The 13,219-nt window shown below is 31.5% G+C and overlaps 2 protein-coding genes across 2 annotated transcripts; one reads left to right on the forward strand and one right to left on the reverse strand.

Annotated features, from left to right (window-relative positions):
* Positions 1 to 5,117: 5,117 nt before the first annotated feature.
* Positions 5,118 to 6,182, forward strand: Phum_PHUM424510 (nucleoside diphosphate kinase, putative; the record flags this gene model as incomplete). Its single annotated transcript, XM_002429187.1, has 3 exons — positions 5,118 to 5,396; positions 5,510 to 5,822; positions 5,980 to 6,182. 3 exons carry the CDS (start codon positions 5,118 to 5,120, stop codon positions 6,180 to 6,182), a joined length of 795 nt encoding a protein of 264 aa, XP_002429232.1.
* A 430-nt stretch (positions 6,183 to 6,612) lies between these two features.
* On the reverse strand, positions 6,613 to 11,007 carry Phum_PHUM424520 (uncharacterized protein; the record flags this gene model as incomplete). The annotated part of the gene is made up of 10 exons (XM_002429188.1): positions 6,613 to 6,654; positions 6,750 to 6,989; positions 7,087 to 7,446; positions 7,537 to 7,857; positions 7,954 to 8,268; positions 8,376 to 8,639; positions 8,725 to 8,868; positions 8,953 to 9,888; positions 10,691 to 10,882; positions 10,963 to 11,007. 10 exons carry the CDS (start codon positions 11,005 to 11,007, stop codon positions 6,613 to 6,615), a joined length of 2,859 nt encoding a protein of 952 aa, XP_002429233.1.
* Between the last annotated feature and the right edge of the window lie 2,212 nt (positions 11,008 to 13,219).

Genomic DNA, 13,219 nt, shown 5'->3' on the forward strand with positions numbered 1-13,219 from the left:
TACGGGCGTTGGATGATTTAATCGTTTTAAAAAAAAAAAAAAAAAACAATTTTTTTTTTATTTTTCCTCTCGTCCAAATATTTCGAAATTTTTACTTTTGCCAAATTTTTTTTTGTTTTTTGTTTTTCTTTCTTTCTTAAAAATGAAATCCGACATTGATCCAAACGAACTCATCATTTTTTTTTTTTTTTTGGGTTTCGTTTTCCAAATTTTTTTTTCCGTGACTCATTTTTTTTTTACCTATTCTGTCATTCATTCATTCATTCATTCACTCAATCAATCAATCAATCATTCAAACGTTTCTTCTTAGAATTAATAATAATAAAAACGTATTATCGCGTTCGTATTTATATCCGACTATGAATTCCTAACATTGAACTTTGACATTTGCGACAAAATTCCGGCGGGAAAATATAAATTTTTTTTTTTTTTTTACATTTCTACAAACAAAGGAAAAATGATTCACAATGGTAAAAAATTAAAAAAAAAAAAACGTGTCGATAGCATTAAAAAACATCCGCGTTACCCGATAACAAACAAACAACAAACAAAGCTACAAACAAATCTACAAACGAAAAATTATCGTCGACGAGGTGCGAAAAAATAAAAAATTTTTTTCCATTTTTATTGCGACAGACGAAAAATATTCGACATGTTGTATTATGACGTCACATTTATATATATATATCTAACGATTTTTTTCAAAACGCAATATTTAAAATTTAAAAAAAAATTTTTTCTTTCGAATCGTAATATTAATTCGGGCGTTTCCATTGTTTCGATTCCATTGATTCCATTGTTTTATTAAACGATTATACGTCATCATTACGCAAAAAATTATCGATTCGTAAAAAAAATTAAGAAAAAAAAAAAATGCAAACCATGCGAAATTTTATACAGCAACAGTAAATCGAAACAAATTCGTAAAAAATAAAATTTAATTCGACACGTGTGTGCGTACGTGCGTGTGCGATTTATTATTTGTTATTTTCCTAACAGCAGACGACAAAAAGTTTTTCATATTTCCCCCCCCCCTTCCGTTTTCAGTATATTAGTATATGTATATATATATATTAGGACATAACTATGAAACGAAGCGAAGATTTAAAAAACGAATTTCAAGGTCGACATGTTCGTTACACGAAACAACTACTATTATTATTATTATTACTACTACTTACTACTAAACTCCAGTAAATTTAAAAAAAAAAAAAATATTTTAATTGTTATTTAAACCGTTAAAAAAAAATTAAAAACGTATTGAGAGTTTTAATAACGATACAAAATACCCAAAAGAAAATTTATTCTAGAAATTTCTTCCATCTCCAATATTCCCCCGCTCCCGCTCCCGCCTCCCCCTCCCCCGTTCTCGGAAAATTATTTTAATTAAAACGATCGCATTTATTCTTTTGCTTTTAACGGTTGAGAAAACGTAAAAGGCGCCATTTTTGTTAAAATTTAATTCCCCTCCCACCCGTTCGCGTTCGTTTCGTTCCGGAACGTTTTTTTAAAAAATTTCAAATAAATAAATTTCCGTTAAAAATTTTTTACCCCACTTTTTTGTTTTTCTTATGGCACCCGATGATAATAATAATAATAATAAATGAATAAATAAAAAAAAATTTTTCACTCACACGATGATGATGATGATAATAATGATAAACTTACCGATTTCACTTTTTAAATTAATTAATTAATTAATTAAAAACCAAAAACAAATTTTTGGGAAATAAATAAAAATTTTCGCGCGAAAATTTAAAATTAAAAACGAACAAAAACTCCCGCACTACGAAAAAATTATTATTATTATTATTATTATTAAAATAAATTATTATTTATTAAAATAAACGGCTTTAAAAAAAAATAATTTTATTTACGTTTTAACGAAAACTAAAACTGCCAACCGCCATAACCTGAACGCACTTAAACGATTCACTCGTGGAAATGACGAGAACAACAATGAGATTCAGAAGTTCAGATGCAGTGAGCGACGGCGAAAACGAACGAAGAAACAACAACACCTTTACTCTTCGTATTTTTCTCTCTCTCTCACTCTTTCGCTCTCCCGCTATTTCTCACTCACTCTCGCTCACGTTGTTTTCTTCTCTCTCTCTCTCACTCTCTTCTTCCTCGTTTCCATGCACGCACACCTCTCAAGCTATTTTTTCGTTTTTTTCGTTTTTTTTTTAACAAATCAAAATGGCGTCCTACGCCATTTTTTCTCTTAACGATTTCTAATCCGACGCCTCTTCTTTTTTTTTTTTTTTCTTCATATTCATCTCATTTTTATTATTATTATTATTTCATTTTTAAATAATAAAAATAAATTATTTTCCGGTTCGTTTATTTATTATCGAATGATTAACGTCGAGTAGGAAAATCTTCGTCAGAAAAATTTTCAAATTTTAAATTTCCCGGTTATTAATTTCGGATATGTTTCATGCAAAACAAAATCCATTTCCGTTTCCTCCTTTTTCGAAACACCGACTTCGACTTTCTTTTTTTTTTTTTCTTGTCGTGCCTTGTTTTGTAAAGTTGAATGATAATGATGATGATGATGATGATGATGATGATGATGGCACTTTCCTCGTTTCCTTTTTAAGTAAATTCGACATTTTTTGTGTCGCACACGTCGACGTGTTTCTTGTTCCGCCATTTTTTTTCCCTTTCTTCGATTTCTCTCTCTCATCGAAAAGGTTCATTATTCACTTTCCTTTTGTAATAATTATTTTTTTGCACGAGTCGAAGAGAGAGAAAGAGGAAAAGAGAAAGAGAAAGAGAGAGAAAAAGAGAGAAAGGGAGAAAGAGAAAGAGAGAGAGAGAGAAAAAGAAAGAGAGAGAGAAAAAATGAGAGAAAGAGAGAGAAAGAAAGAAAGAGAGAGAAAGAGAGAGAGAGAGATGAAGTAAGCAATAAAATTTTCACACGTATCACTTTTATCCACCAAAAAAAAATGTAAAAACGTGGGAATAGAAAGTTTTTCACTTTTTTTTTTTAAATTTAAATTTCGCTTTGGGGTTAACGACGACAACAACAACAACAAAAAAAATTTCCAAAAATTTCATTAATTAATAATTTTCAAATATTTGATTACGTCACTATAATCGCGACATCATTTATTATTATTATTATTAATATTTTACTAATGCGACTCGTTTAACGTGAAAAATTTTTTTAAAAAAAAAAAAAGTGAGAGAAAGTAACGACATTTTTCATTTCGTTTTTTTAACGTTTTTTTTTTTTTTTTAAAAACGATTCAATCGATTTTTATAATAATAATAATAATAATACTTTTTAACTTACTTTTTTTTTCTTATAAAATATTTCTTTCATTCCAGGCTTCATAATTTTTTTCTCCAGGTAAACATCCATAATTTAATACTTTTAATTCTTATGTAAATTTTTTCAAAAAAAATAGAAAATAAAAAAAACTTTTCATTGTTTGGAGAATGGATGGACGGCCATTTTTTTTTTTTTTTATTGTTCGTATCTGTTAAAAGTGAGATTATATATATATTATTGTGATAATAATAATAATAATAATAATAATAATAATAATAAATTTCAGTTTGGAATGTAGAAAGAAAAGGAAAAAAAAAAACGATCACACAAACGATATTAACGTCTCACCTTTAAAATCTCCATGTTGTTATTAACAACAGGTATTGGAAAACATGGAAAATTTTCTTCTGGAAACTTTTCCTTTTTTTTTTCTTTAGGTTTTTCCAGGAAAATTTATTTCCGTCGGGAAATTCATAGTAGAGAAAAACAAGGCAACGAATCTATTTTCTTTTTCCGTGATTAAAGAAAAAAAAATTTTCTGTGATTCGTAATTAAACTGTAAAAAAAAATTCGTTACTCATCGGAATGATAGACGATTTCATTCGCGAACGCGTTCGTTTGAATTTTTTTTTTTCAAAAACTCTAAAATTCCCGCCATTCCATTAACGGTTTTTCCCCTTATTCCCCGCCTTTTTAAAATTCGAAATTATCAAATTATTAAGTAAATTATAACAAATCATCGTTAATTTATACAAACAAACGTTTCCAAAAACTAGCTAAAATAAATAATTATTAATTACGAATGACATATTTATTTATTTACGTGAATCGGTCGGACGCCATTTTGTGTCGAGTCCTCTCGTCGCGGTTTTTTTTCACTTTAACCGTCGTTTATAAATTCATGTGACGTCATCATCAAATATAAAAACATTTTTTGCGTGATGTACGGAAAAAAAAAAAAAACAAAAACCGAAAAGTGCCGATGATACCCGATCACATTTCCAATTTATCCACAAAATTTAATAAAATTTCTCTTATTTTCATGCCAAAATAAAGTGGCATAAATTAATAATAATAATAATAGTAATAATAATAATAATGATATTAATAATAATAATGATAACGATAATAAACGTCAACGTTTTGTCATGGCGTTGTGACGTCAGTAACAAAAACTTCTGCTGCTTCCTCTGCTACTGTAAATACATATCCAAAATATAATAAAATAATAATAATAATAATATGCGTGGGGGGGGAGGGGAACAACTCGTAAATTCGATAATAATAATAATAATAACAATTTTATTTTTTGGACGATTTCAACAATAATAACCTTGGCAGCTGGGAATTCGATTTTATTTTTAAATTTTTATTTTATTTTATTTTTTTTTCAAAACCGATTTGACTGACCTCCTTACCCAATTTCAATTCACTCCATTTTTTTTTTTATCGGGTAAATTTATGACGTCATCTGTAAAAAAATAACGATTGCGCCATAAAAATAAAAAAAAAAAAATTAGTAACAATGTCACACGATTTAAAAATAAAAAAAATTTATCGATATATCGACGATTCATCGACCGATCGATCGATCGATCCAAATATTTTTAGTCTGCTTTTAAAAAGCCGGTCGAAATATGTAAACAATCCGCCATTTTGAAATATCCAAACACGGAGGGGATAGGAGGCCGTACACACACACACACACAAGCACGAACGAACGAACGCGTTTTTTTTTTTATGCGTACCTTAACGAACGGAAACATACGTACCTTAAAAAAATAATTATTAGAATAATAATAATAATAAATAAATAATTAATTAACAAAACAAAAGGATGGACATAAACAGTTCTAGCGGTGACACGATCAGAAAAGAATACGAACGCGGCGAAGATTCTTATTTGACTCCCCAACCCCCCACCCCTGACACTTACGTCACAAACACTCTCTCGTGTCCTACCCTCGACCAAGAAGTTTTATACGGGGATTTCGATATAGAAACAAAATTCAAATGTTTGCCGCAATTAACTCTCGCCATTATCAAACCCGACGGTATGAAATACGTGAAAGAAATCGAAAAGAAAATCAAAGATGCCGGATTCGACGTCGTTCAAGTAAGTTTTTTTTTTTTTATCATTTCCGGTATGCTCATTTTCTCCTCCTCCCCCTCCTCCTCTCCTCCTCCTACCCGTCATAAACTCTCTAAATAATAAAAAATTTTTTCAAGTCTAGATTGCTTCAATTGAGTCCGGAACAAGTGAGCGATTTCTATTACGAACACTACGGTCAACCCTACTTTCCCATCCTCGTATCGACCATGTGCGAGGGACCCGTTCGAGTCTACGTATTACGTAAGAAAGACGCAGTCGAAACGTGGAAATTGATGTGCGGTCCGACTCAGGTCGAGGAAGCTAAAAAAATATGGCCGGAATCGTTGAGAGCCATTTACGGGACTCCGGACAAAAGTTATAAAAACGTTTGTCACGCGAGTGACAATTGTCAAAAAGCAAAAGAAGAAATTAAATTTTTTTTCCCATCACGTAATTATCATCATTCCCTCCCGTCTCCCCTCCTCCTCCTCTTACCCCTCCAACTCCTCCTATGAGTAAAATAACAATGATATTAATAATAATAATAATAATAATAATAATAATAATAATAATAAATTTTCTTCTTCTTCTTTTCCGATTCCAACAGTCATTCTCGACGTCAATTTGGAAGATGAAGATGACGTCACTAATTACATGAACGAATACGTAAATCCGATTCTTCTAGAAGGTTTGATTCAAGTCTGTAAGAATAAACCGTTAGATCCGATTATTTGGCTCGCCACGTGGCTTCTCATGAACAATCCGAACAAGCCGAAAATGAAAGAAGAAATCGCTTTGACGTTCACTTGATTTCTCTTTCTCTTCCTCATCTTCCATTCGTCATCGTCGAACGACGTGGAAGTAGACAAACAAAAAAAAAAAAAAAAAAACTTATAGATAATAATAATAATAATAATAATAATAATTAATATTATTGACGTTTATTAAAATTTCGACTGTAAACTACTAAAAATATATAAATATGTATGTATGCCTGTGTAATATGTCGATTTCTCACTGTTACAAAAAATTCTTTTTACTTTTACGAAAAAAACAAATAATAATAATAATAATAACTAACAATAAAAAAAAAGAAAATAAAGGAAAAACCTCTTTCTCTCTCTTTCTCTCTCTCTCTATGTTTCTGTCTCTTTCTCTTTTTGAATTTTTCTACAGTATATCACAGCGACATTTTCTTTTTAAAAAAAAAATTTATTTATAATTTTTGGTATGTTTATGATTATTCTTTTTTCCAAACCATTTCCTTACAATGCAAATAAGTCTGTAAGAGAAAATAAATGGAATTAAAAAAAACGTGTCAGGAGAAAACAAAAACAAACCCCAACCCTACCCAACCCCCACCCCTACCAAACTCACCCCGCATTTTTTTGCATTTTCAACGTTTTTACACCAGAATGAGGGTCCTTGACTGCACTCGTTTGGATCTTTTATGTTTTTCAAACCGCTTTGTTCGATGCTCGTGACGGGCAAATTGATTTTCGTTTGAGAACTTTTGTCGCAAAGTTTCAAATGGAAACAAACGTCGTCGGGTTTGATTTTCATTTCCGTGAGGAGCGTGACTATGCTCGGTGCGTATGACGTCAACATGGATTTACACTGGCGGTTCCCGGGGGAAAAAAAAAAAAAAAATTATTTTTAATAAATTCCATCCTTTCTTTCTTTCTTCCTTCCTTTGAATTCTAAAAAATCCTACCATGTTCTTTTTGTCGGAGGGAACGGTCGTGCACAAATCATCCGCGTTGTCCGCGTAATAATATTTTAAACCCTGGGATTTGACGTGGGTGGATGACACGATTCCCGCGACGCTTTCGCACATGGCGCATTCTTCGACGGCAGAACGAATTCTCCCGAGGAGTTTACTCGCGACTCCCACATTTTCCAACGTTCCTTTTCCCCTGCGACATATTTTCATTTCTTCGCAAACGTTCGACATTGCTAATAAGGCACTTTTTCCCACCGGTAGAATTTCTTGCGAGAATTTTTTCGCGCAGTGACCGTACAGGTTTTCCGAATTGGTCAAACAAACATCCGCGAGCAAACCAAGCATGTCTTCCTGTAATAATCAATCAATTATAAATCGCATACAAAACCTCCTGATGGACTCCTCACCGATAAAACAAAAAAAAAAAAGGATACTACTCACAGCTCCCTTATTTTCGTAACCCTTAACGCTCATCGATCTTTCCATCAGTTGACAAAAATGACAGGCACCGCTCGGATTGTATTTTCTCCAAACTTCGTTCGTTTCGATGTTGAATCCCGAGGTTGAAATTTGTGGGGGACTAAATAATTCCGAATGAGATCCGCATAATTTCAAATACATGCAAATTTCGGTCGCGTTGAAATCCGCAATTATCATGTCGACAATGTCGTCCGTATATTGATCTATAAGAGTTTTACACGTGTCCCGAACTTCTTCCGGCATGTAATCGCAAATGCGATGCAAAGAATCGACGATTTCTTCCTGCGGGAGAAAGAGAGAGAGAGACAGGAGATAATCACACAATTGGCAAAAACAATAACATTCCTTTCCTTTCCTTTCTCTCTTTTCCTTTCCTACCTCTGTTTTATTACTTTCCAATTGATTGATTATCATTTTCATGGCGGTCAAACAAAAATTGCAGGGAACTTTTTCCCTCGGAGCAACGACAACCTTTTCCCTTTTCCCTTCTTTTACATATTTCGATACCAAATTGCTCAGAGTTCTGTTCGAACTGCACAAATGAAGTTTTCTGCAAACTTGAGAGGGACTCAAATTTTCCGTTATGAAATCGATCATTTCGTCGGAAAATTCCGACACGATTAATTTGCAGGGTCCCACTTCTATCGACGGTAATTCTTCGCAAACGTTTTCAAGCAAAGTTTTTATTTCTTCCTGTCGAACACAAAAATAAAAACAAATTAACATTCTTATCGGTTATCTTTTATTTTCGTAGAAAAGGTATAGAGAAACCTTATGATGATAATAATAATAAAAAATACCTTGCTCGATTTGTCTTTCAATTCGTCGTAAACCGTTTGAACTGCCAACAAGCAGGTACCGCAATATTTCTTATCCGTTAAATCCATTTTCTTCTGCTTCGGTTTGCACAATTGCAAGTAACCGCACGTGTCTTCGCTGTCAACGTCGTTCGTCACGGAGGTTATGATGTTTTTCAAAAAATTTTCCGCGATTTGATTACAAACGTCTTGATTTTCCAACGGTGCCAACTTGCAATTTTCTTTCAGACCCGTGTTAATTTGAGACTGAAAAATAAAAAAAACTTTTTTTTTAATTGAAACCGTTTTGAATGCTTCTTGAAACCATTTTGTGGCAGATCAAATCAATTACTTCAGCTGCTTTCGTCCTTCCGTCACCCTTCAAAGAATCGAATATATCGATGCAAAATTTACAATTTTCTTCCGAATTTATTTCAGTTAGGAAAATCCCTGGGAAAGTATTTCCTCCGCAGAGCGGCACCAAGAACGGACAAACCTGAAAATACGATAAAGAGATCACATTATGGTATCGGATGGTATATTATTAAGGATTGAAAATGGATTTTTCACTTCGAATTACTTTTTCAGGTACGATGTGTCCGGAATTTTTGAATAGGTATCCGTATTGTTTGATGAAATCTATGCAACTTTTCGAATCTTTCAAACCGTCGCACGTGGAATTCAACGTGGAATCGACGTATTCGGGATGTATCGTCATGTATTGTGATATTGTACTGAACATGTCCGTGCAAGCTTGACAGTCGCCACCGTTCGCGCTCATGATTCGATTAATAGGAAGAGGTTTGAATGGCGACGGTAAAGGATCTCCGAATGATATTTTAAAATTGTGAGGTTTTTCAGGTTTCAAAACTTTTACTTTCGTCGAATCGCCATCGAAAGAGACTCGCGACAATTTTTTCGTCATTTCGCTGCTCGATTCGCCGGCGGGGAAAAGAGGCCATATAGGTCCCGAGGTAGAGTCGCGATCGCACAAACCCAAACCTTTGGTGCAAATGTAATCGTAGGTCGCGTTCGTTTTGAAATACGAATAAATCATCTTGTGATATTCTTTAACGAATTTCGAACAGGATTTTTTACTGTACGACAACGACGTGCACACGTCGATGGACCAATCTATTAATTTGTCTTCGTTTTTCCGACCCTTCACCATCCCGTGCACGTTTTCCATTATGGCGGGACAAAGGGAACACATTTTCTCTTTTGAATTTTCCCATTTCTCGGAAGATATTTGACCGACGGATTCGCTCACTTTCATCGTCGAACCTTCCGGACAAAGTTTGGTCGCTTCGCAGGGTTTATGAAAAAGAAAATTTGTCGCTTCGTGAATGACGACCGATGGATTTTGAAAAAGGGAATATAAACACGCGTCGCTGTAACTTCCCATCGCCCTGCAAATGCTCGTGAATTGTTTCATTAACTCCGATTGTGGGCTGCTCGTGGCAATGTGTGCAGCTGAAGTTATGAATTCCTGACAAGTCGTGCATTCTTTGGAATTCTATAAAAACATCGAATTCGAATAAATATTAATTAATTATAGAATTTGTTTTTCTAAACCGTGTGTGACGTCACAAAAAAATATTTCAAAATTTCACAATGATAAATCAACCAATGCTAAAAAAAATTATTATTAATATTAATTTTTTTTTTTTCTCTTCTTTATCATTTACAAAATTCTGATACCCTTTGACCTTTTAAGGTCGCTCTCTACCGATACCGATATGTATAAAAAAATAAATACATCAATGACATTACAACAAAATAATTATGATAAATTTAAAAAAAATATGGATGAATGAAAAAAAAATGTTCAGTCAAGCGTTCAAAATATGATAAATAGAAAAACCGTTCGATGTTTGTCTCTCTCTCTCTCTCTCTCTCTCTCTCTCTCTCTGTGGCTTTTCTTTGCTTTTTTTTTTAATTGCAAACATTTAATTACAAATATTTGCTATACACTCAGTTGAAAACGAACAAAAAATTAAAATACTTGTTAACTTGATAAGTATTACTCATTCAAAAGTCATAACAAAATGACTGTACCACTACTAAACTTACTGACTATTAATTATCAATAACATCATATTTCATTACAAACCATCGTCATTGAAAACATGAAAGTATCGATAAAGTTGGTACATTCCTTGTAAACCTATTTCCAAACCTTCTTTTTCAGGTATCGACTGATAAATAATAATGATAATTTTTTTAAACAAATAAATGATGTGTCGAATTAGTATATGTGCGAGAACAAACACACAACATTCGAATTTAATCAAAAAAAAAAAAAAAAAGAAACTCACAGTTTGTTCTTCTCTCAAATTGGCATCGTTACATAACTTGGCAACTGTGCAAACACTTTCAGGATCCATTTGCGACAACAACATTTCCACAAGTTCTGGAACAAATTCATCTGCTAATTTTTGACAGACTTCAACGGCAGGTTTTAACAACATCAATTTGCAACTTCCTTCCAAAACTTGTTTTAATTCCGTCTGTGGAAAACAAAATGTTAAAATTATATTAAATTGTTTTAATATTTAAAATCGATTTGTTTTTTTTTTTTGGTACTTACCATTGTTTCATTGCTTTGTAATTGATCTCTTGCTTCTTTGACCATTTCGAGACAAATACTACAAACATTGTCTTTTGGTGATGAAGTGTAAACCTTTTTCGTCCACACTTCCGATATGCAGTATTTAACATTTCGACAAGATTTTACAGTTCTGTAATATAAAAAATTAATTATTATTACTCGTCATTATAAAAAAAAAACTTTGAAACAATTTTTAGTAGGGGGGTGGGGGGAAGGCATTTAACTTGGCATAGATAAGGGACATTAACAGGCAGAAAAAAGGCTTACTCTAAATCATTGCACGATTCTTTCACACCACATAAAGGGTCTCCAATGGAATATGCTGAAACGATAAAAAAAAAAATTTTAAATTAAAACAAAATAAAAAAATTTCGTAAGCAAAATAATTGCTAATTATTTAATTCATTTTTTACTGAGTCAGACATTTTCATTTTGAAACCAAAGTACAATTTTTTTTTTTTTTTAACTGGAACAAATTATTAAGTTATTAAACCTTAACATAATTTACAATTAAAATCAAATTTATAATGTAAATGTCGATATTATTATTTAAGGCAATTATTTTAATCTTAATGTTTTTTTTTTTTTTTAAACAAAAAGTCAAATGTCATGTTTTGAATCTTGTAGGAAAATTTTTGTGGTCAAATTTTTTTTTTTTTTTTTGAAATAATAATAATAATAATAATATAAAGTAATTTTTAACGATTGAAAACACAAAAGAAATAACTTTTATTATTGAACAATCAGTAAATGAATTCAAATTAATAAATCCTTATAATAAAATCAAATAATAATAAAAAAAAAGAAAAAAATTTTTTTTTGTGACTCATTATTTCAACGGTTTTAAAGCAATGCAAAAAAATTATCATAATTTTCTTTAACAAAAACGCAATTTAAAAAAAAAAAGTAATAATAATAATAATAATAATGATGATGATTCTTACCGAAAAAAGAAACGCATAAAATAAATAAAAAATTATTTGTCATGTTTAAACATTTGTATTTGAATGTAACTCTCGATAAATTTTTATTTACTACACTGATGATTCCACACAATGGCCGCAAATCGTTAAATCGTACCAATGTCTCACATTAATAACCTCTACCGGCGTAAATGTAAACTAATGATTACTAAAACGAAATGTAGATGTCAGCACGTGATCGAATTAAAATTTAAATTCTTTTATTTTACTCTATGGCGGTGAACACCCATAAACAAACAAACAAAAATAAATAAATAAATAAATAAATTTAATTTTTATTTTTATTTTATTTTATTTTTAAATAAATATTACTATTTGAGTTTTTTTAATTTTGAAGCATTTTATATTTCGAATTGGAAAAAACAAAAATTTTCGAGACGACAATAATAATAATAAAAATCACATCATCGTTAATTGATTGATTCCTATTTCGATTCGATTTAAAATTGGGAAAAAAAAATTTTTTTAAAGGCGACCAAGGGAACAAACACATCACCATCTTGGAAATACGCACACGCACACGCACACACACACAGAAAACAAAACAAAAAAAAACAACAATTTTTTTTTATTATATTCTTTTCATCGAGGGGATGAACTATCGAACATAAATAATACCGGATATAAAATCCCTCGAATGAAAAAAAAAAAAAAAATATCATCCATAAAATAAAAAAAAAAAATGATCGTCGAAACGTCATTAAAAACAAAAAAAAAAAAAAAAAAAAATGACAAAAAAAAAGGGAAAGTCAAAACAACCGGGAAAAGGTTGATTAGTCGTCAAGTTATGTACCCCTTATTGTATTTGTGTGGAAAATGACACTTGCCCATGTTCGTTCTCTCTGTAAACATTGGTATTCTTCCTATTCAAATGGTAATTACCACCACCACCACCAGACCTAAATATCTTTTTTTTTCTATTTTTTTTTCTTTACCGACCGCACATCTTTTAATATTTCAAATATGAAAATGACATAACCGACAAACTTAAATACAAATAAATATAACCCCTTTCCCCCCCCCCCGAAAAAAAAAATAAAAAAATGAAATAAACGTCTCGTACTATCGCAATAATCCCACCGAATTTAAAAATATTTTTAATAAATAAATTTTTTCGACACGCACGTACACGCACACGCACTCACGTGCACACACACACACACACGCACACGCACACGTACACGCACACGCACGACAAACAATTCCCCCCATAACAAATCCAAAAATCTTAAAAATATTTAGACTTTTTAAAT

The sequence above is a fragment of the Pediculus humanus genome, genomic scaffold, assembly GCF_000006295.1.
Source record: "Pediculus humanus corporis 1103172108193 genomic scaffold, whole genome shotgun sequence".
Lineage (NCBI taxonomy): Eukaryota > Metazoa > Arthropoda > Insecta > Psocodea > Pediculidae > Pediculus > Pediculus humanus.